Raw genomic sequence first — 24,675 nt, forward strand, 5'->3', positions numbered from 1 at the left:
TATTAATATTTTTCTTCTATTTTGCCATCTACATATTGGAATAAAGCTAACTTAAGTAAGGATTATTTTATTTTATATACTGTAATGATCATGGACGACCCCGTACACACTAGACGCACCAAAGTCCAAAGTCAACGCAGCCTGATAACGACGTTGTGAATGTCTTCATAAATCCTAGAACTTAATCGGAAAACTCATCTCCCTCCATTTAAAACCCTATAAAATCCTTAAAATTTGGTTCATAAAATCAAATATTCATCGAATTATCTTCCAAACCCACCAAGAACAGATATATATATATATATATACAAACCAGAGCACCGACAGCTAAATCTACTATCGTAGTTGGGTCCCAAAAGCACTAAACTCAACAGAATTGGCAACAAGAGGAAGAAGAAGATGGAGAAGAAGAAGAATGGCGGCAATAGCAGCAGCAGCAACAACGGTGATAGGGAGAACCACCGCACAACGCCGCTGTCAGCGGTGGTGTCGGACTGCGTGAAGCGGTGGTTCCAGGAGGACAAAGGCGGCGACTTCTCCATTCAGCTCTTGCTTTCTCACATGTATTACAACGGCTACGGCCTGCCCAAAGATCCCCAGAAGGTCTTTTTTTTCCCCTCTGTTTCTCTTTTACTTCTTCTGATATAACATAACAGTTAGATTTATACATACATTCAACTTCCCCCCTAAAAAAATTGGAAAATGTTTGAGGGCCCTATTTTCCGTGGTCAAATGGCTCAAATTTGCCAAAACGACGTCGTTTTGGCAATTTTGACGTCGTTTTGTACTCAAAACGACGTCGTTTTGGCAAATTCGAGCCATTTGAGCCACAAAAATTAGGACCCTCTATCATTGTTGAAAAAAATTGCATCTTTGATCCAAAACTTATATTATTTAACGGGAGCTGTTAAGATGTGCACCTCAATAAGATGTGCACATCATATACACATTTATTTTAAGCCATTAGATTTTTACAAATGAATCTCAGCCACTGAATAATTTGATTAGGATTATTGGCAACCCCTTCAACCGGTTACTTTTTTTTTTTTCAAATTTTTTCAATTTTTTTCCCAAACCCCTCTGTTTTTTAGATAGCACGCAGACCCTCCTCTTCGCCCTCGAAGACCATCCCTCGAAGGCCATCCCTGCGAAGACGACCCACCCTCGACTTCGCCTGAAGGTATGTCTCTCTCTCTCTCTCTCTGCAACTTTTTTCTCTCCCCCTTTCTCCATGTCCATTGTATGAAACCCTAGACCGCAATCCCTTTCTTTGAAACTGTGAGTTCACGTTTGTGAACTCACTGGGTTTGTTTATAAAAATAGGAAAATATATTTGGTCTAATGTTGGTTTTTTTGTCTTGGGTAGTCTAAGTCTCGACTAATCCCATTGAGTATATTTGATTTAATGTTGTTATGACAAATTCCAAAACCCTTGTGTAAAATTTTGATTGCACTGAAAAATTATATAAAGTAAAGTTGGAGGAAAATTAGGGCCATACCTGGAGATAGAATTGATTTGAGAATATTGAGTCTTTTAAACAGATTGAATCTTCATATGTAATCAATTTCAATTTTGGGGACATGAGCAATCTTGGGCCAATCCTCTCCTATTCCCTTCTCACATCTTCTACTCAATTGTTTGCACCCCTTGATGCTCAGACAGTGTAGTTCAGTGAGATGTTGCATCTCCTTTGGTAGAGATAGCAAATTAGGGCAATTATAAATTTCAAGTCCTTGAAGTGATGTAAGACATGGGAGGACGAACTCTGATACCGTTGTCAAGTTCTCACAACTTCGAAGTTTGAGCTGATTGAGCGTGTCAGCAGCATCTTGAAGTCCCTTGGGCAAACTCACCAACCACGGCAGATCAACCAATGTTAGTGATTTAAGTCTTCTCAGCCCCTGCAAATCATTATCGTCTGAGAATTTGAGAGCAAAACAATAGCTAATCTTCAGATGCTCAAGGGCAGGGAGGTATCTCATGCCAAGTGGCAATGAAGTTAGCATTGGACATAGTTTAATTTCCAACTTTCGGAGGCAAGTGAGTTTTCCTATCCCTTCACCTAAACCAGTCAGTTCAAAACTATCATATAGCTGTAATTCCTGGAGAGAAGTCAACCCACCAATCTGTTTCTCAGGCAAACATGACAGCATTGATGATAAACCCAAAAAACGTAGGTTAATTAGTTTCCCAAAATCTTCAGGCAATTCACATAGTGCTGAACCATAAAGATTTAAATATTGCAAGTATAACAAGCTATTGCCAAAGCCTTTAGGGAGTGTTTGCATACCATAACAGTACTTCATGTTAAGGTACCTTAAGTGCTTCAAATTTACTACGTTCTTGGATAAGAAATTAAAATGTTGGCCATGGTTGTCTTCAATGTCAGGGTTGTTAAAGTTTACCACTCGTAAGCATCTAAAACTCGAGATTATTGTTTCAACTGATGATCCAAAGGTGGACTGCCTTTTGCTCGGAAAAAGAATGGTTCGCAGCTTCTTTGCTTCAATTAAAGGCCTTGGAAGTTCACCATATGAGCTCGAATCGAATGATACATGCCGAACATTGTCAGGATTTACCTTGCTATTTGCCCTTTTCACAGTCAAGCATTCACTACCGGCCACATATTCTGCTAGATCATGAACAAGATCATGCATTTTATATGCTTCACCCCCCTCATATTGAAGAAAGGACCTCCTGACCAGCTCATCTATGTAATTTTGACCAGTATCTTCTAGTTCTTCATTATTGTCCAAAGACTCTATAAATCCTTGTGCCATCCAATAATATATCAACTCTTGTTTGCTGATTATTTGATCCTTCTCAAATAATGAACAATAGGCAAAACACTGTTTTAAATACGATGGCATTTGATCATAACTCAACCTTAGAACTGGTAAGATATCATTCTTATTTTGTGCATAAGCCCAAATTTCGCTATCCCTCACAGACAACCAATCACGCTCTTTAGTTTTTGAATGCAATGCTGCTCCTAAGGTCCTTGCTGCAAGGGGAACTCCCCCACATTTCTTCACTATATCTCTACCAATATTGATTAGGTTTTGATGCTTGCTCTCTTCTCCTTTTTCAAATGCCCATTTTACCAATATAGATAAACACTCATTGTCTGAAAGACCTTTAAGTTCATATGGGTCAATGGTGTGAACAATTGAAGCAACTTTTCTACTTCGTGTGGTTACAACAATTCTGCTTCCTCTTGCCCCGACTATCAACATATCACGAAGTTTTGCCCATTCTACAGGGTCCTCATTCCATACATCATCTAGGACGAGGAAAATTTTTTGATGACTTAACACTCCTCGAACTTGACTTTGCAACTAGTCAATTTCCACATTATCACACGTGTTGTCCCCTAACGCTTTCAGTATTTTAACTAGGATCCTTTTGATGTCAAAATCATCTGAAACACACACCCATAGTCTTTTGCTAAAATGGCATTCAATTTTGTTATCATTGTATATCGACTGTGCAAGGATGGTCTTTCCTAGACCCCCCATTCCCACTATGGGAATGATATCAACATTTTCATCACCACTAGAGGACACTAATAATTGTACTATAACTTCTTTTTCACGTTCTCTCCCAATAACCTCCGCACTACGCACAAAGGAGGAGGTTTCCTCCCTTCTTTTTATCTCAACTGTCCTATCTTCACTTCAAACGACAAACTTAAACTTGCTCATGTCTAAAACAATCTCATCTAGCATCTCGCTAATGTCCTTTAACTTAAATTTATTCAGCCTTTTATAATTTGTTTATGCATTAGAAGATATTTTGTTGCCATTATATGGAGATCTAGACGGCATAGATGAGCAAATAGTTGTGTTCTCTAATTTATCAAAAAAAAAAAAAAGTTGTGTTCTCTAGCTGTCTTTCCCACTTTGTTTTTTACATCGTGTTCAACTCTAGGTACTATAATTAAGTTAATATCTTATGCATCTCTACAAGCTGTCTTCTCTTTTTCTATTTCTTCTTCTTCCTCTTTAACTAGAATCTAACCTAGCTAGCTGTCTCTGAGTATCCTATAGTAGTGTGAAAACTTTTATTATTCAAGTTTTAATGGTATTGCATTTTTGAGCTTTTGGTGTTGCTGTCCCAAATCACCAAGAAATACAGATTTGGATCATTGTTATTCTTTAACCTGACTATGTATCCCATTGCTTTTTAGTTTTTATGGTGTTGTGAAGTCAAGTTACAGTCTAAGCATTCACCTTCGGCCCTATAATTTTGCCCATAGGTGTATTAAAGCAAGAGGACCATTACTGGATGGTAAAATTTCTAAATGACTGCTGATCCTAAAACTGTAACCCCTGGTGAAAAGTTTTACGTATGCTTAATCATGTGGTCATGATGAAGAGTATGCTACTTATCAGGGTGAAACATATAAAGAATATGCCAAACTGATTTGCTGATGGGTTCAGCACAGTTTTTCTATGGATGTCATTGGCTAGGAAAAGAACTCAATTGTTACTAAAGAAAATATCAAACAAGAAACTATACCTCAATTCTAGGCCGTCTTGATGGTAGAAGTTGCAGTTGATTCTAAGTCAGATGCTTCAGAACCAGTCAAATGCTTGAAACTGTCATTTACACTGCCAGCAGATGATACAAAATCTATGATGCTTGAAACTGTCATGTTGGGCATTGGGGTGATTGCTGTTGCAATGATTTGGGACTGATTTGGGACACTTGATCAAAGCAGAGTGAAAACAGAAAACAAAAAAAGGAAAACAGAACAAAAACAGAGTGATTAAATATAGCAGTGAATGTTGAGCAGAGCAGTATATAGAACACATTAGGAGATCAATATTGCTATGGATGATCATTGTATGTAAATGTTTCCTTCATTGACTGCCCAATTTTTGTTATGAAATAGTTGGAGAACACATTTGTGATTTTATTGCCTTGCTCTTGATCCCTCTATTCTTGTATTAGTTTCCTAGAAAAATTTATTGAAGGTTATTATGGCTCTCTAAAGAACATGAAGTTCTGCTTTGTGAATAATTATGATGAAAAACTCTAATTTAAGACCTCCAAAACACCTTTACTGACATGGATAAGTGGATGGAACAAAGAATAAAATTAAGGCATGGGTTGACCTATACTATGTTATTGCCCTCAAATAAGAATTACTTATTCTTATCTCAAATTAGTGTTTGATATGCATGCTTCATGTTGTTGATCACTTTCTTCACGTTGTATGCATCATCTGATTCATATCCTGTATCTTAGTAGTTCCCATTCACCTATACATTGATTGATGGATTGACTGATTTAAATTTGAGATTACTAGAAGTATTTTGTAGTTCTTTCTTTAATATCTTTGTTATGATTAACATCTTAGAACTTCTTGAAATTTTGTGACATTTGAATATTTGTAAACTAGGGCCAATTCCTATTGCTTGGATAAATTTCTTCAAGAAGGTGAACTCTCTCTCTCTCTGTCTCTCTCTCTCTCTCATAAGGACCTTTTTTGAGCCATAGTTACTATCTTTTCATTCATTTGAGTTTTCTTTTTCTTTTTTTTTCTTCTTCTCTTCTTTCTAATCATTGAGCAACGAACTTAGGGTCATTGTTTCTTTTTATTCTCGTATATGTCAAGCTATATTTCATGTCAAGGATGGGATGACATATGGACGACTCATTGGTATTTTTTTTTACTTCAAATATATATTTTGCTCTACTGCCCAAGACTCAAAAAATCTTTACAACAGTCTATACTAAACTGCTAGAATTTAGCTGCTTTTTTAGTGTTGATATTATTGGATTGATCCATGATGTGGATCAAATAGTGATGTCCATGGCAGCTAAATAGGTCTTCTAGCACTTTCAATCGGACTTTCATTTACTCATACATAAAATGGGCATACTTTCTTCTAGCTTTCATTTTCCCTTAGTGGAGTTCCATTTTTGTAATGTTGTAGTAGCTGAATAGATCATGTAGAGCATAAATGCTAGCTGATGGTACTGGTTAAACAATTTGTTCCAAGTTGTTGTTTTATGATTTTTCAACTTTTGCCCCAGTACATACATATTTTAATCGAGAAAAAAAAAATGCTGTCGTGCGCATGTACTCATTGTCATGTTTTTTTTTACTCCTTTTGATTGTTCTTATGCTAAATGATTTTTCTTCTGCATTTTACACTTTATTTGCTTATGACTTAATTTATGGGTAATCATTGGTTTTTGTAACAAACACTTGAAACATGTCAGGTAGATCAGTTATTGCTGAATTTGCAAGTTCCCGTTATCCACTGTATTTTGCGGTGAGACAACATAATGAAGTGATGTCAACAGAGCAGCCTTGTGATCTAGCATATGAATTTGGAGATGGATTCTTGGGTATCAATGAGTATCCTCCAGGTTTTCCAAGACCAGGTGCGGAAATTCCTATAACATCTCATGCATAGTCGACTTGAATTATGACTTATTTTGTTTTTCCAATCACCTTGTTTATGGGGACATATTTGAGTCATTTCTTGTACTTGTGCTATTGTTTCTTACATTGGATTTTGGTTTCTTTTATCAACATTAAACACTTGTATATGAATATACTGAAATGTCTGCATGGAATTAAGTAGTTGTGAAGTTTTCGTGGAGGAAAAAGGCTATTTTGTGCTTTTCATTCGACTCAAAAGTATTAAATCTTGGTGATTGGTGAGGAATTTGATTTGCATAGATTAAGTACTTCTGGAATTCTCTCTCTCTCTCTCTCTCTCTCTCTCTCTCCAAATATAAATGCACCCATACAGATATTTATGATACTTGTCTAGATCTATAATATATAGGATTTATGCAAACACAACATTCAACCATACCAATTGAAGAAAGCAACTTGCCTTCCCGAAAACAAACAAAAAATTTATGCTTTTTAGTTTTAGAACAAATACCATTCAAATAATAGTGTTAGGACTAGTTGTGGTGGTGGTAAAAAATAGTACTTTAGTCTCCATTGGATTGGGGTCTGTGAGGAAGTAGATTGGGCATAGACTTGACCTTTTGCACTCTTTGCACGAAGTGGGTGTCCTCGGGTTTGAACCCACAATCTATCAGGTTAATAAGCTGAGTTTTAACCTTTGAACCAGTAGCCACTTGCCTTCCCGAAAACAAACAAAAAAAAACAATATCACAAAACAATATCACATAAAGAGAATGAGTTGGTTTCGGGGATAGTTTGTTTTCAGGGATTGTTAATCTATATATGGATCTGTTTGTCTGCTTTGGTCTTTTGGTCCAAAGCATGTCTAAAAACTCATTTGTGTGTGCTTTGGTCTTTTGGTTTACTTATGATGATTATTATTAGAGAAAGAAATGAACTAAGAACTTGCCAGAATAGTAGTTAGTGACCAAGGAAAGATGGTATTAACTAAGGATCCATATTACGGAGAGAAAAGAGTTTAAAAGGTTCTATATAGGTCGTAAAAGATTACGAGGCTTGTTCTGGCATCATATGGGAGAATCAAAAAATTGATGAAATAAGATATTAAATCAAAACTAATAACATAAGAAAATTAAATTATTTCAAATAAAAAAAAATGATACAATTTTACATTATTCTAGACTAAATTATACAGTGGACACACACAACACCACCCCCACCCCCACCCCCACCCCTACCCATCTAGATAGAAGAAACATTTCCTCTTTTTCTTCTTTTCATTGTGTCTATTACTTTGGTGTAATATGTGGGACAGCAATGATCTGACATCCCATATTCTCATAGATGAGGTAGGTATGTATTGCCTTGTTGACTGTTAGGAGTAAGCTAGCTTGTTTTCAATTCTTTTTGCATTTTGAGCTCTTCTCTGTTTTGATTTTGCTACACATGTGATGGAAATATTGATTTTGTTATTTATACTTTCAATAAAATCTCTAATTAAAGAAATGGTACAAGAAATAAGCATTTGAATGTATATATTATACAAATCAAAATTAAGCATTATCTATGTTTCATTGTTGTTTTGCAGCTTGTTGGAAGCCATTGATCTCATCCTCCAAGGTGCTCAGAATCTTGTGGAACCAATAAAGTCCAATTCAAGAAGAAAATTGCAAGAATCTCCCACAGCTCACAACGGCTGTGAATTCTACTGACCCAAGAAGACGTGATCAGATTTAGTCAAAATTGAAATGAAAACTTGTGATTTTAGAGTTGATATTTCAATACAATTACCAAGACTTTCTGACATTTAATGATCTGTCTTCTGCTTCTCTATGTACTGTTTGATGTATTGGTTGTTAAGATACAGTTCTATTAACTATTGGTATGCATATATAATTACCAAGTTATAAGTGTGTACATATCATAGATGAGTAATATGGCTTTGAAATTGGATGATTTGTGTAGATTGTTGTCTAATTTCATGTGGTATTTGAAGTATCTGGAGTGTGAATTTGAATTTTGTTTTTTTGGATTTCATTATAATGTATTTGGCTTAGTCTAGTGGAAGATTTGTTTTTTCAGATTCATTATAATGCATATTTTCTAAAATGGTATGCTTTGGACATAATAATAATAAATAAATAAATAAATAATTTAAACAAAAAAAAAAGAAAAAAAGTGGCGTTTTTGAAAAACGCCACTAAATGACGTCATGCTCACGTCACACGTTAGTTTGTGACGATAATAGAAGCGGACGTCAACATTTTGTGGCGTTTTAAAAAATGTCGTCTAATAGTTTTAGCGACATTTATTAAACGCTGCAAACCTATTGCGGCGGCTGTATCAACGACGAAAATTTTAAACGTCGCTATAACTTTTTACGGCGGTTTTCAAGCTTTTAGCGGCGTTTTAAAAACGTCGCTAAAACTCGAATTTCCTATAGTGTTTCACTACAAGAAATAAGGGTTTTTGCGGCGTTTTTTTAGCGACGTTTTTTAAATCGTCATTTTTGTTAATATTTAACAACGTTTTAAAAACGTCGCATATTGTTTTTATTAAAACGACACAGTTTTGTAATTAAAGGCGTTTAAAAACGCCCCCAAATGCGCTAGGCCACATGCGCCTATTTTAAATTTCAGAATAAAGCTTTTGTAAGCCCTTAGGCCTTCAGACATAAACCAACATTGAATCCTCACATCGCCTCTCTCAACCCTCTCTAAAAACCCTTATTTTGAATCTCACCTTCAAATCTCACAGATTCACCGAGTTCAAAGCTCCACCACCACCACCATCTGCACCGGCGAGGTAGCGAGATTCACCGATTCACCGATTTCACAGATTCACCGATTCAAATCTCACAGACATGCTGCAGACATGCTGCATAATGCCAATTGGAGGCACATGTGACGAATGTACACATATAGCTTCTCATTATCCTTATATTATATGCCCTATGGTAGAGGTGTTTTTATTATTATATTTTTTCTTTTTTTTTTAATTTCTGACATGCATAACTTGAATGCTATATTGCAGTGTAAAGACCCTCACTTCTGAAAGTAAATGGCGATGATGTGCTTTGAAGTATTCACTCTACATGTAAGCAGGTGACGTTTTGCAAAAATTGCAGGTTGCCGAAAATGTTAAAGGTCTCTTTTTAGTATAAACTGATCTGTTATTCATTACTTTGAATTGTTGCTCAGTATATTCAACCTCCATTGCACATGAATGGTTCAACAAAGGTTGTGACTCAATTTTTTTTAATTTTATATTTTATATTTTATATTTTCTCAATTTTATAATTTTATAATTTTATTTAATATATAATTTAATTTTTTAACAACAATTTATAAGGCCATAATTTTTAATTTATCTAAATCAAGATTCAAGAGAGTATGTGTTTTCTGCGGTAGCAGCCCCGGCAACAAGCCCAGCTACCTGCTCGCCGCTATTCAGCTTGAATGAGAGTTATTATTTCATATTAGTGTTATTTTTTAGTTTTATTACAGGTATTTTTTTAGTTTAATAACATAAAATTAGCACAATTAAAAAAAGAAAAAGAAAAAGAGGGCTATCATGGCGTTTCTAAAAACGTCGCTAAATAGTATCCCAACGGTTGGATTTTTTGGAAAAAGAGATACGACGGCGTTTTAAAAACGTCACTAAATAACATGGTGATGTCATGCTATCGTTAATAGAACTTTTAGCGAACGCCGCCTATAGTCATATAACCGACGTTTCTAAAGCGCCATAGAGTTATAGCGACGTTTCTAAAGCGCCATAGAGTTATAGCGACGGCCGCATCTTCGGCGTTTGGTGAAAAACGTCACGAAAAGATTTGGCGGCGTTTTTAGGACCTATCGCGGCGTTTTTTAAACGCCTCTGAATCCTCCATTTCCAACAGTGTTTTTTCAAAACCGCTATCACAAGTTTTTGAACTTTGTTATGACCGAACAAACGAAAACAAAGTAAAACAGAGGAATCACACAAGAATACAAACATACGAGTGGCTTGGCTAAAAGCCTACATCCACGAGCAAAAAACGACAAAGGGTTTAACTATCAAAAGAAGAGAAATTATAATGACCGACTGTTTCTATCAAAAGTCATTTTTGTAGCAAAACTTCTGTTTAATCTCGAACACGCCCAAAACTTAGTCTAAAAAGGGATTTACAGCCGAATACGCCCAAAACTTAGTCTAAAAAGGGCGTTTCAGGGCCGAAAATTGAAAATAGCCCCCGAACCGCCATGTGGCTCTCACGGGCAGCTTTCCCATGATAAATAGGACTTGTGATAATTGACGGAATGTAATTTGGATCCGTAGGTTGGGAGTTAGAGCCGAATACGACCAAAACTTACTCGAAAAAGGGCGTTTCGGAGGCGAAAAATCAAAACAGCCCCCGAACTACCATGTGACTCTCACGGGCAGCTTTCCCATGACAAATAGGACTTGTGACAACTGACAGAATATAATCCGGACCCGTAGGTTGGGAGTTAGAGCCGAATACGCCCAAAACTTACTCGAAAAATGGCATTTTGGGGGCAAAAATTCAAAACAGCCCCCGAACCACCGTGTGACTCTCATGGGCAGCTTCCCCATGACAAATAGGACTTGTGACAACTAACGGAATGTAATTCGGATCCGTTGGTTGGGAGTTAGAGCCGAATATGCCCAAAATTGATAATTGATTCATCATGGAAGGTTGCTTTTGTGATTGAACATACATTTCTACATATTTCCTTTTGTGATTGAACTTTATTTTGGTTATTATTTTTCTCACATGTTCTAATATCTTCAATGAAATGGCACTGACAGACATTCATAAGTAGGGATAGTTTTATATCCAATCTAATGATTCAAGTGTTTTTTGCAAACAATTAATGAGGAAGTTGGTAAAAAGAATAGTTTCTATTCACATCAGGCTTTGATGTTGGTTTAGCCATAGAATTTGGATACATGTTGCATACAAATAAAAGATTGTTACATTAGCTTTATGTTAGTAATGACAGATTTAGTAATGATTGTTCTGCATTTAACAATGTTCCTTATAACAAAAGACTTTAGAAAGACTGATAATTGATTCATCATGGAAGGTTGCTTCTTTGATATGTTATTTGTAACTTGTTCCCAAATTCATTCATGAAGTTGAGCATTTTTGGGTCCAATTCTAACATTTTTTTGTTTTTTTTGTTTTTTGTAGATGACTTTGTTGCGTGGACTTTCAGAGTAATATTTTGGTGTATGGAGAAGAAATTTCACTTTTGTATAGAACTAATGTAATACTTTGTTATCCCCGGCGTTTGTGCAGTTCACTATTACTGATACAAAAAACTTTTGGCAGCCAACAGATAATTACAGGCATGGTACATGGATCATCTTTTGTCATCGTACATATATATGATTTTTTGTCGTGGTACATAGATGTACTTTTGTCTTGGTACATACATCACCTTTTGTCGTGGTACAGATTACGTTGTAATTTGTACCATGCCAAATAGTCATTTCGCATGGTACTAAATATATTTTTTGTATATGGAAGGCTTTACTTTTTGTATGATTCTATATTTTGTATGAAATTATTATTTTAATTTGGACAATAGTTGGTTTGTGTGTACTTTGACAGTTAAAGTTATTTATTTTTTGTATACAAAAATTGACTTTTGGCGACTAAAAATTTAGTCGCCAAAAGTGAAAATTCTTGTAGTGTGTGTCAAAGTCATTTATACCTGACGTCATCATTTGGACATAATGACAACATGACACTAGTACTGGCAACAATGCTATTATAATGGGCTAAGTCGATGATGATGGTTGTGTTTCAGTGGATCAAAGGGCATGATTAATTGAAGTTGGTAACAATAACATTGCTGTTTAATTCACTAATAATGACAACGAAAGAAAGAGTGAGAGTGAGAGAGAGAGAATTAAAAACGAGAAACGTAGTTGGAGTGTCATGCGTTTTTGTTACTGATAATGTTTGAGGTAATGAAAACACAACAACAAAATTACATATAAATAGCAACCGATAAACCGATCAATTACTATTCGAATATTGACTAAATTGATATTAATGATTAGGCTTTTACTAATTCATTGGGAACTATGAATAAGTTGGGAATTAATTGGTTTAGTGTGGTTTATGAAAACTAATTGATTATTGAATCAATTAGGTTTATTATATCAAGGATGCCTACAATCAATTGTACAATCAATTGTCCAATCAATTGTCCAATCAATTGTCATATTTCAATCTCCCTTATATTCTAATGGATTGTACAATCAATTGTGAAAGTTCAAAACTCTAGCCACTAATCGATTGTATAATCAATTGTGGTCTTTCAATCCAATCGATTTTGCAATCAATTATGATTTTCCATTCACTCCAATATGCTATACCAATTGATTACACAATCAATTGTGTTTGAAAATTTAAAAGTTATGATGTTTTGTTGATGTTGTTACGATTTTTGGGACAAAATTATAATCAACATGCCATGTTATGATTCATTGATAAAAGTTATGATAGTTTGTTAATGTCGTTATGATTGTGGAAAAAAAAGTTATACTCAATGTGTTATGTTATGAATCGTCACTAAAAGTTATGATTTGTACCACCAAAAGTTATGATTTGCCATGGTGAATCATAACAAAAAATGTTACGATTCAAATGTTATGATAATTAATTACAAATAACTATATTTGTTATGAGTTGTTATCATATTGTTATGATTTATAGTGTCTTTGTTATGACACTTTGGTGAATATTATGACATTGTTATGATTCATTATAATATTGTTATGATATTACAATGAATGTTATGATTCTTTCTGTAACCTGTTACATGACCGGTTTAGCAGGTCATTGTTTATGATGTGGCACGATATGGGCCATACAATAAGTGCATATCATATGCCTTTTTATAAGGTGCACATTGTAGACTTTTCCTTATTTAACACTTTGTTTGGGACCTAGGAGAGAAAAGAAATGAAATGAAATGATTGTGATTTGTCTTATTTTTGTTTAGTTAGATTTCATCAAGAGAAAAGAAAAGAAATTATTTTATGTTATATTACTAAAATAATTTTTTTATATTTTTAATTATTTTATTTTTTTTATTTTTATAGGGACAAAATTGATATTATAAAAATAATGATTTATTTTCTCTCCCAATCTCTCCACTTTTGAAAGATTGAAAATGAGACTTAGATAAATAAGTTTCTCTCAATTTCTCTCAATTTTTCTCCATTTAGGTTATCCAAACAAATAAGAGAAATACATATCTCTCTATTTCTTTTCTTTTTCCTCCAAATCACTTAATCCAAACATAGCCTAAGTTTCTTCGTTGTAGAATCAAACATGGTCAAGAAACCTTCTAATTTTTTAATCTTTTGTTTGTTTGTTTGTTTGTGTGTGTGTGTTTTTAATTTCTCTGTCATTTTCTTTCTTTTGTTTTGGTTATGTTTTCTCAATGTTGGGTCTTCTTATTACTTGAAGATAATACATATAGCCAAGTCATTGGATAAACTTTTTTTTTTTTTTTTTCATTGGCGAAAGTTGGTTATTAGACAAGTACTTTGGCGCACTTAACTTGCCTCCCAATTCCAATCGAAACCAAAACCTCCCCTTAGGAGAGATTTGGTGGCCAAAGAGCTAGCCATAGAAGTTAGAATCCCTTTGGTTACTCATGCTCTAGTCGATTGATTAAGTTATTGTTACTATCAATGTTGGGTATTGTTACTGGATTACCTGGAGATATACTGATTTCATATGTTGGGTTTTTAGGGAAGAATTTGGATGACAATTGCTTCAAAAGTAAGATCTTCAGTTTGGAAAGTTAGCAATAAACTCCCAGGTGCTCTCTCTCTCTCTCTCTCTCTCGCGCGCGCGCGTTCTGCCTACAACTGCTTGCATGGTTATAACTTATAATGTTGTTATTAATTGTGATTCATTTGTTGATTGTTTGTCCTTTGTAGGTTACAATGCTAGTGATTCTCACTCAGATGAGTCAAAAGATGACTCCTGATTAGACCAACTTGGTATTTCTGTGTGATACAATTTGAAAGTGAGTTTGAGTTTGGTATTCTTTTGCTCTTAGCATACTTTTGCCGATTTCTTCTCATTGCACTGCATTCTAGAAATCCCTTAAATTTGGTACATGAAATCTTTATGCGCCCCTCTCACCTTTCAATATCATCGTTGTTCTTGATTCCTATCTACACATGGAATGATAAAACATCATTGCAGGGGTATGCTAATAGAATTATGTTTAGCATATCATATTTGTGAGAAAGTTCTTGTTTAGGAATTAAAAGAAATAGAACTTATGGAGTTGTTCATTCCATTGGATTACTGGACTTTGGTTGCTGAAGTTATTTCTATATTTAGATTTGAAGAATGATACTAGCAAGGTCTTTACTTTTTTTTGATATCCTTAAACTTTTACCCCGGATGTGGTAATCCTTTCCTTGTTTGATTGAAGGGACTTAGGTATTTATACTATTGGGTCTTGAGAATGAATAGATTACCATATGGTGTACTAATCATTAAATCAGAGCATCCTCTCTAACCATCCAAGTAATTATTAATTCTATCTCTTTCTTAAAAACTCGCATTTGTCTTAGAGCTTTTTGTGTGTCAGTAGAAATGAATCAAGAGTCGACTTGGAGCTTTAGATTAAGATTTTTGGTCTTCAAACTCAGCAACCATTCAAATTAAATATTTTTACGGTGCAATAACCAATGAAGATTCCTACCAGTTTATGTTAATCCAACATGTTCAACCAATAAACTCGGCCAGATTTTGCATTTTTTATGTATTGCTTTACTCCATTGAGGACTATGGGTTTAAGACTGGACCAGGGATTGCGTAAACCGATCCAGTAGGCAGGGAACCCGGTAATGTGGGTAATTATACATACACACACAGACACATGCACACATGCAAAAGAAATCTTGTGAGCAATTAACAGGTCCACAGACCTCAGCACTATAGATCTAGGTGATTATTCGTAGTGATACTTATCCATCATTCCATTGAAGATCAGTGTTACGTGAACTCTTCTAGGTCACAAAGAGTGATTAGCAGTAAAAATTGTTAGTGTGAAAGGAAGTTGATTTTTATTTTTTCATTTTAAATTAAGTTGCTTCAATGAGGTTGGCCTTTTCATGGACTCAAACTTTTTATTGTATTTAGACTGAAGATGGCATTGGGATGAAGTTGATTAACAGTTTCCGTTGTGTCATATTATTTTTTTTATCCTCTGCGTATCAATTTTTGGCCTTGAGAGCCTATATGAAGTCCACCATAAAATCAACCATGTTTCTACTTTTAACTAATAAGCATTATTTCCATGCTTAAAGCTTGATATCTTTGCATTTTTTACTTGCAGCTCTCTCTAGGAAACCTAACTCAAATGACCAAATCCTAATGAAACTTCAATACCAATCAATGAGTTGATTTATGTACTTAATTGTTTTGTTGTCTTCACTGATTTTGAGTTACTTGTGGTTAGAAATTGGGACAAATGTCCTCCTTTTATGGGTGGATAAAATCCTTTGAGGGAAATTAAAAGATAAAATCTGGTTAAATAGAAAAATTGCCCTAGATAGTAAATTAGCAAGAAAGGACTATTGAGTACATGATAACAAATAATTGGAATGAGATGTTTTTGAGTTGAGATTACTTGTAACATTATAGATTTCAAACCATGATTCAGTTAGTGCCAGTTGTTTGGGAAGAAGGCTTTTTAGTTTTTTTTGTAGCTAAAATAGCATTAAAAGACAAATAGCCTAAAATAGCCAATAAGACAAAATGTCACATCAAACCCATAATCATTTCACTTATTCTCTCACAAACATCACATCTAATTACAAAAAATCCATTTATCTTCCCAAAGATAAAAAATTTAGTCTTCTAAAATAGCGAAAAACTAAAATAGCCTACTAAAATAGCAACTTCCTAAACACTCACATAATACTTGATATTCAAATTACCAATTTCTTATTCACACGTATAGTCGAATGGAAGCATAGAATTTACGTTTCATATATTTAATCTTGCATTGCCATTTTATCTTTTTGCAAGGTCCTCGGCTTTGTACCTATTCGTTGCCATGAATGTTCTAGTGTGTTGGCACCAAAAATTAATTTTCTATCGATTATGGCCTGTTGATTATGGCCAAGTTTATTTTTAGTTGTTTGTGGCCTATCAATTGTTGTCAAATCTTTAATTGTGGCCAATTGATTTTGGTCTGTAGATTCAGACCATAAATTATATTTTTTAAGTGACACTACAAGAAAAATGGGTTTAAGCGGCTTTTTTTTAACGACGCTTTTTTAAATGCCATGTTTATTAATATTTAACGACGTTTTATAAAACGTCGCATAGTCCTTTAATAAAGTGGTACCATTTTGAAATAGGAGGCGTTTTAAACGCCTCCAAATACGTTGTGCCTCATGCGCCTATTATAAATCTGAGGATACTTGTTAAAGCTTTGTAAACCCCTGTTCTGAATCCTCACGCCGTCACAATCCTCACGCCTCTCTCTTGCTCATCCTCAATTGCTTCTAAACCCTTGAGAGCGATTTCGATTCAGAGAGATTTCGTCAGAGCGATTTCGATTTGAAGCTTTGAAGCTCCACTGTTTCTCTCTCTCTCTCTCGATTCATCTTCTGTTCTCTGCTATATCGATCTGAAGCTCTGGGAGATTGCGAAGAGAGAAGAGAGGTTGGTTTCAATCGCAGAGGAAGTGATCTCAGGAGAGGCTGTGCTTGATTTCTCAGATCGGTCTTAGAGCGATTTCGATTTTGAAGTACTCTCTCTCGATTTCAAAGCTTCACCGCGAGGTATTGATTTCTCTCTCTCTCTCAAGCTCTTCCTTCCCGTCTCTCCCGATTTGGTTATTGAGATCTATTGCTTATTTGTGTTGTGTGTGTGTGTGTGTGTGTGTGTATATATATATATATAAATGTTTAGCTTACCTGAAACCTGAGTTACATTTTTTCTAACCGTCTGATATGTAAAGTTTTTATTTACTCAAACTCCTTGTTTATCACCTCTACGTGCTTAGCATTTTTTTTTTCTATGAAGATATGATTGATTGGAAATCTAACAGTATAGATGTTCAATATTACAATATTATTCTTAACAAGGAGATTCTGATATTGAAGTGATTGGGCTTTTAAAAACATTTTCCAGGAAGAAGTTGATAATATTTGCTTAGAAGTTATTTCTATTCCTCGCTGAATTGCTCTCTTTGTTGAGCCCTCTCCCTTTGCGTGAGTATCTAATTCTACTTCTGGATTAGTTTATACAAGCATCTTTGTGTATATACTATTTTGTTAATCCAAAGTTGAATCTATGGTGTGGATTAGATTTGGAATAAAGCTGTAAAGTTTGTAACATTTTGTGCAAAAATATTTGTGGGTTCTATAGATTAGGATTGCTTAAATTGGATTTGTTTCTTATAATGAAAGTCTGGCAATGTGCTCTAGTATGGGGTTTAGTTATAATTTGTTTGTTTCTTCAATTACATTTGTAGCTTAAGGTCATTTAACAGTAAATTGTAGTCATGTACGTGACTTGGTCAGCCTTCTAACTTAGTTGTTGTTTGATGTGTGGGGTTCTAACATCAACTATAACTCTGATAGGTCTTTTGTAGCCTGACTTGGTTTCATTAACCTCTCTTCTGCTTTCTGTTGAATTTGCAGTTATGTGTCTGGGTATAAAAATCGATTCTAGAATTTTATCAGATATCTACGGGAAATGGGAGATGAGGTAAATTCCAGAGGTTCTGATATTGAAATTTTGTTTCAGGAGTTCTGATATTGAAATTTTGTTCTAGAGGTTTTGAAGCTTGGAAACGCCACTCGGATTAATGAGTAGTGCTTGGAGCTTCAAAAGTATATCAAAGATGATGTTTCCACAATGAAGGTAGGTATGATGGTGGCTGCTCTCCTAAACCTTGTATTCATCTTGTGAAGCATGTTTTTGGGCTAATTTGGCCTGCATTTACTTTCCTTTCATCATTAATACCTTAATGATTTCATGGTTTTGGCAATGCAAATTATTGTGTTAACTTGATAGACAATATCACTCCAAAATCACAATTAAAAGTACAATGATTTCAGAGGTTGCAACTATTAGAACGAGAGGTCAATCCTGTTGCTTGCTTATTAACTTTCACATAATTCAGCAATTTGGTTAATACTACTAACCTCTGACTCAGATATATTTTTCATATTGGTTGCTAAATGCTAAGTAATGCCTCTATCTCTTTGGTGATTTTTTTATTCTATTCATTCATAATAGATGATCTAGTTGATAGTATATTGTGTTTCTCTTTGGTATCTGATTGGACCAATAGGGATAGTAATAATAGTAGTGTTGTAATGTTTTCATTCGTATTGAGAAATTCTCCTTTTAGGTTAAATGCAATAAACTTTCAAACTGAATTGGTAGGGTAGAGTTGAATGATGAAAGATCAATTCTGTCTGTTGAATTTCTATAAGAATTCAGATATTAAGAACAACCATTTGCTTACATTCAAGTATCCATCTCTGTTGAACCAGAAATGTGTTTTGTAGAGTAGCCATTGAAGGCCTTTCTATGCATTTTTGTTGCTTTCCAGTTCAGTATTATTATGTAATATCAACCAAGTGAGCAATTACATCTATGGAGAAGTTGAGGCATTGACTGATGATATTGAAGAAGAGAGTCAGATTTTTGGGGAGGTCTTGAGGATCCAAAAGATTATTGATAATTGTCAAGATGAGGTTTATCTTCATAACTTCTACTAAATCTCTCTCTTTTATGTGAATTTAATTTTCATTTCTGTATTTTGTTGCTTTTGATTTTTTTTTTTTTTTTGGTAAGAACTTTGATTGATAAATGGGAGATTAAGCAGAAATTCCCTATTATATTCTGATCCCAGAGTTTGCAACTCATGAATTAGACTGTGCAACTCATCAATGAACAGAATAATGACCCCTTTGTTTTGCTTAACTTCAACAACCAGTAAAATGCTGAATACTACTTTCTGAATGAAACTCAAAGCCAGTAATTGAAAGCTGTACATAACAGTGTCATCCAGTAGTCATTGTTTTATATATCATAGTCCACATTTATTATTTCAGAATATTATCAAATGCACATAAATGTAATGATGCACTTTCTAACAATAATGTTTGGCATTCCCTCTCTCTCATGAGAACATTACTGAGGAGGGTACAGCTTCCTAAGAGTTTTTGCACATATATGAATGTTTGGCAAAAACTATCTTTACCGGTGGGATTGAATGTATCTAAGTGATATTGTTACATGCTAAAACCCACCTGCCTGCATTTGTTACCTACCTGCTGCATTGTATAAGTTTCAGAATTAAGTGCCCTCATTTGTGCCGGACATTTCTTAATATTCTTCCTTTTCAAATCGAGTGTAACAGGTCATCAGAGAAGAGAGTGAGTGCAGTTTCCATAAGCAATGGTCTATTTGTTTGTTTTGCTGACAAATTTGAGGTTGTTTGGTTTGTGGATTTGGATGGATTTCATGAAAATCAAGCTTTAGCCGGTAACAAGGCAGTGCCAATTCTTGCTCACTACTGTAGCGTCATTACTAGCCTGGTATGTCATTTGTTATCTTTGATATCTTTTCTCTTTGTCCTTGCTCTATTGTATTTATGGCCTTTTGTGATGACCTCTAGTATAACGACTCATCTTTTTCCATGTCAGTTATAATGCTAAAACCATATCATAATTATAATGCTTAAAAAACAAAACTCTTTTTTTTTTTATTGGCAAAAACAAAACTTAATTAGTTTCTCATTATACGTGCAAGACTTGGTTATGTAGATTTGTCCTCAAGAGTTGTGGATCAGATGTTTCAGTTTATTGTCCTACACATTTTTGCTAAGTTTTATTTTTTAGTTTTTATTTTTGGTGAATCATTGGTTATTCCCTCCATTTTCCCATGAATAACAGGAATAAATTGGACATAATAGATTTTATCATTATCTTTTTTCTACAATTTTTCCTGCCAATGTTTTTGAGGTTTATATATATATATATATATATGTGTGTATGTGTGTATTCTTTCTCTACTCCTGTACACATTGTTAAATTCTTATGAGTTATACATAAATGTCTTTGAAATTAGGGCTACATTTGTGTGGATGCATGAATGACCTTTACTTGTAAGCTGGGCTTTTTCTAAACAATTTTATGTTCTTGCAGGAATTCTCGCCAGATGGACGATTCATTATTAGTGCTGATCGGGATTTTAAAATTCGTGTAATTGACGATTCTTACCCATTGAAACAAATAAATTATTAAATATTAAATTCCATTTCAATTTGTTTTCAACAATGTTATTTTGTGATAGGTTACCCTGTTTCCAAAGAAGCCTTTAGATGGGGCTCATGAGATACAGAGCTTTTGCCTTGGTCAATCTGAGTGAATGAGTTTTTTATGTTCGAATATGTTGCAGAGCAGATGTGATTTCCATTTTGGACTTTCTGAATAGTTTTTCTCTGCAATAGTGTATTAAAGCACTTTTCATTTATCAACAAGAAAAGCAAACAAGTGTTGCAATTCTTTGTAATAATAGTCTCTCTTATTCTGTGTGCATTGCAGGTTTGCACAAGCTCTCTCTATTGAACATGGAAGGTTGCCCTGTTACTGCAGCATGCTTGGACTCTCTTGTAGGTTCACTTTTGCCTTTTCTTCTCCTTTGAGTCATCGCCATTTTAGTTGTGTTACTGGATATTGTGATAAATATTGCATTTTGAGAGAAGGGTATGTAGGCTGGTCAGTGTTTTCCCCTTCATTTTTTGGTTGGTGACTTGCCAACAGTAGGCTTATAGTTTATGTTGATGGGCTTGTGAAAATAATTTGCTGTTGTTAAAATCCTTGGGATTTGATAGCCTAATTTCTATAACACAACAAAATTTTTGTAGGTCCTCTTTAAGGAGAGGATTCTGGCATATGAACTTTTGTTTGTTAATGCACAAAATTGGGATTCCAATTAAGAAAGGGAATATAGAGCTCAATTACATTCGCCAACAATTGGCTTAAAGTTTATATTGATGGGCTTTAGTCTTTTTTGGAAAAATAATAAATAAAGAAATGTAATAAATCCCTTAAACAGAGCCTTCTGTTAAAACCTAAATTGTTTTTAAAGCTTCTTTTCAATTCTGGACGAAAACAAAAATTTTAGCCTTAGTTTTTGTTTAAATATTATTGAAGGAGTAAAGTGTAACTTAAATCATAGATTTGTGTCCGGAGCAAAACTCTAACCACCTCTACCAAAAAAATTAAACAATTAAAAATAAATAAATGCAATCAAGTAATTAAGAAAATTAAGTTTACAAATTCTTCAATTTATGTTTATTTTGGTGAATCTGATTGTAATTTATGTTCTGATGTGGGTATGTAGACCAATGAAGACTAACAGTGAACTCTCTCTTCAATAGTCTCTTACTTCTTGAGTTGGGGATAATTTTCTTGGTAGTAATTTGCCATCTCTTGTATAGTTGGATCAATCATTATAGCTCAACACTTCTTTCTCTGTTAATATCTTTGTTAAAACATGATTTGTGAGTATGTTATTTTGTGGTTAATGGTGATTGGATATTAAATTGAATGGGAAAGTGAACTAATGTTGTATTTGATATTTGAATGAGAGTTATTATTTCATATTAGTGTTATTTTTCAGTTTTTTTAGTTCAATCACATAAAATTAGCACAATTTTTTTTTTAAAAAAAAGAGGCTATCACGGCGTTTATAAAAACGTCGCTAAATATCATATCAACGGTTAGATTTTTTAAAAAGAGATACGACGGCGTTTTAAAAACGTCGCTAAATAGTATGGTGATGTCATAGTAGAACTTTTAGAGGCATTTTTAAAAAACGCCGCCTATAGTAATATAGCGACGATTCTAAAGCATCACAAAGTTATACCGACGGCCACATCTTCGGCGTTTGGTGCTAAGCGTCACAAAAGGTTTAGATGGTGTTTTGGGGACCTATAGCCGCTAAAACCCTCATTTCCAGCAGTGTGATTATGGTCATGTTTTGTTATCTTTATCATTATCTATTTTTATTATTAGTATTATTATTATTGTTATTTTTGTGTAGTGCAAAATGTTATCAAGTAATTGTTCATGGCACAAAGTATGGTGAAAACGTGGCTTGATGGAGGTACAAGATGTGTCATGGAGTAATTCAAGGCATGATGAGTTATGGGTGCATGAAGGAAAAGTAGCAAAATGTGGGGCACAAAGTAGTAAACTGACATCAACGTGGCTTTGGGTTTGCCTAAGCCTATAAATAGGCCAGAAGAGGACCAATATGGAGACACCTTCAATCCAATTCACAATACTTGTGAAATCTAAGAGTAACAGGAACTTATCATAGGAGTAGTTCAGTATTTGTACATAGGAGTCGTTCTTAGCAATTAGTGTTAGTTCTTGTAACCTGTTCTAGACCTGTCGATTGTAATGTTTAATGTTTGTAATTTGATTCTGGTAATTAAGTAATATGTTTAAATGTTGCTAATCAAAATTTCAGTGTGTTTAATCCTTTGTTATTTCATATTATAATTTCCAAAGAAGTTTTTAAATCTGTCAAGGTATAAGACACTAACTACATTACTTGATTTATTTATTGTTTGTGAAAATTAGTTTTTCTGTCGAATTAACCCTGTTGATTTCATCCAAACCAAATTTTTGTTAACATGGTGACAATGTCAATACCTTATGTGGAGGGAAAAATATGAGCCTAGGCCCAAGCCTAGTCACGACAGCCCAAGCCAAAAAGTGATAAGCCTAAATGCATCCCTTGAAGTCCACAAATGATAGCTAGCAACAACTTGTCATTAGACCTAGGCGTGTGAGGGGACAAAGCAATCATAAAAAATAGCCTTCTAGAAGGCCAAATTTGCTAAGTAAAAGAGAGAAGTCAGATAAACCTTCATCCAACGATGGGAAGCATAGAACATATAAGACTAGGATGTAGGCGGGGCCTAATGAGAAGCAGAATCGTCTGATCAAGTTTAATTCTACGAACGAGATGCTCAGCAAGTTGGCCACTAACATCTTATATCATCTAAACCATCTATATATTAATGATCCAACAATCAAAGGCGAAGCATACTTGGCAAGTTGCCTGACCAAAACCAGGTTTGGTCAGAACCCTTCGATTAAAGCAAGATCCAACGGATGAGGTAAGAGCCATAATAGCTATAAAAAGAGTAAGCAAACAAGGCATAAGAGACAAGTAAGTGGGTTCTGTCTAACTTGACCAAAACTCAGTCAAATTTCATACAAGCAATATTTTTTTTATGCTATACACAATAGCCGATCATAGTGTTGACTTGATTGTCGGAAAGTCCTCTTGGCCAATTCTGATTAGGAGTGATCACTGACATGTGGTTTCTCTTCGCAGAGCATAAAGGATTGGGCATATCATCTCACTTTTCATATAGAGATAATTTCACCTTCCACACCTTACCTATTAAAGTTCTTTCTTTTATCTAGCCATATTATGTATTATGTCCAAAGATAACATTGTACAACAGTTTATTGGCACATACCAATTTTAATTTTTTTTCTCAATTTCATTTTCTGGACAAGAATTTTGGTGGTATCCATTACTGGAGATGATAATGAATCTGTAAAATTTATGTATTATTTAAGAGAAAATGACTGGTAAAGCATCATAACGTAGCTTTTATGTTTAAGTCATCAACTTTTAACTTGTTAGATCAAGTTTTGATCAATTGAGCTAATATGATAAGTCCTATAACTCTAACAATCACAATATGTCAAATTTGATACCTTTTACCTACATTTTATTAGGACAAAGGGTAATGATTGAGACCCTCACCTTCACAAGATCCTCACAAATCTGAACCACTTATGATGTGAACCCTACACATACATGGGGGGTTAGGATCACTTTGGGAGTGTGGGGGTCATCCCCAAAGGAGGTCCCAAACATTTTTCTAAGACAAAATGCCGACTAAAATTCAATCATGCTCTTGAATAAGAGGGCTTTTTTGTCAATTCACAATCTTTTCCTCTCTCTTCCTTGTCGTTTATGGAATATTAATGCTGCGTTTGTTGGGGATTTGAGGAAGGATTTGGAAAAAAAATAAAAAAGGTAAATGAAATGTAAATAAAATATACTTACATTTTATTTAGTTTCGCACACCTTTTCTCTTTTCCTTTTTAAATCTCTCTCTAAATTTCTCAACCAAAAACAGCGTACGTGGTGGCCAAG

The 24,675-nt window shown here is 34.4% G+C and overlaps 1 protein-coding gene and 1 long non-coding RNA gene across 9 annotated transcripts; both read left to right on the forward strand.

Moving 5' to 3' along the window:
- The first annotated feature begins 89 nt into the window (after positions 1–89).
- On the forward strand, positions 90–22,986 carry LOC114284620 (uncharacterized). Of its 7 annotated transcripts, XM_082919001.1 has the most exons (11): positions 92–603; positions 14,182–14,251; positions 14,373–14,461; positions 17,596–17,675; positions 18,108–18,174; positions 18,242–18,330; positions 19,028–19,172; positions 19,841–20,018; positions 20,628–20,684; positions 20,776–20,846; positions 21,027–22,065. In XM_082919001.1, the coding sequence occupies exons 7-11, from the start codon at positions 19,168–19,170 to the stop codon at positions 21,232–21,234; spliced, it is 519 nt and encodes a 172-aa protein (XP_082775127.1). In that variant the 5' UTR covers positions 92–603; positions 14,182–14,251; positions 14,373–14,461; positions 17,596–17,675; positions 18,108–18,174; positions 18,242–18,330; positions 19,028–19,167; the 3' UTR covers positions 21,235–22,065. The 7 variants fall into 7 exon arrangements, with proteins under 7 accessions (XP_082775131.1, XP_082775128.1, XP_082775126.1 ...); XM_082919005.1 differs by adding an exon at positions 22,531–22,986 and having other exon boundaries at positions 90–603; positions 17,596–18,330; positions 21,027–21,094; XM_082919002.1 differs by having other exon boundaries at positions 91–603; positions 18,108–18,330.
- LOC145822313 (uncharacterized) lies at positions 5,467–8,393 on the forward strand. Of its 2 annotated transcripts, none has more exons than XR_014363418.1 (3): positions 5,467–5,669; positions 6,236–6,400; positions 7,990–8,393. It is a non-coding gene; the product is annotated as an uncharacterized LOC145822313 (long non-coding RNA). The 2 variants fall into 2 exon arrangements; XR_014363419.1 differs by lacking the exon at positions 7,990–8,393 and adding an exon at positions 6,811–7,623 and having other exon boundaries at positions 5,472–5,669.
- Positions 22,987–24,675: the final 1,689 nt, after the last annotated feature.

Source organism: Camellia sinensis, chromosome 3 (assembly GCF_055761805.1).
Source record: "Camellia sinensis isolate YWXY chromosome 3, ASM5576180v1, whole genome shotgun sequence".
Taxonomy (NCBI): domain Eukaryota; kingdom Viridiplantae; phylum Streptophyta; class Magnoliopsida; order Ericales; family Theaceae; genus Camellia; species Camellia sinensis.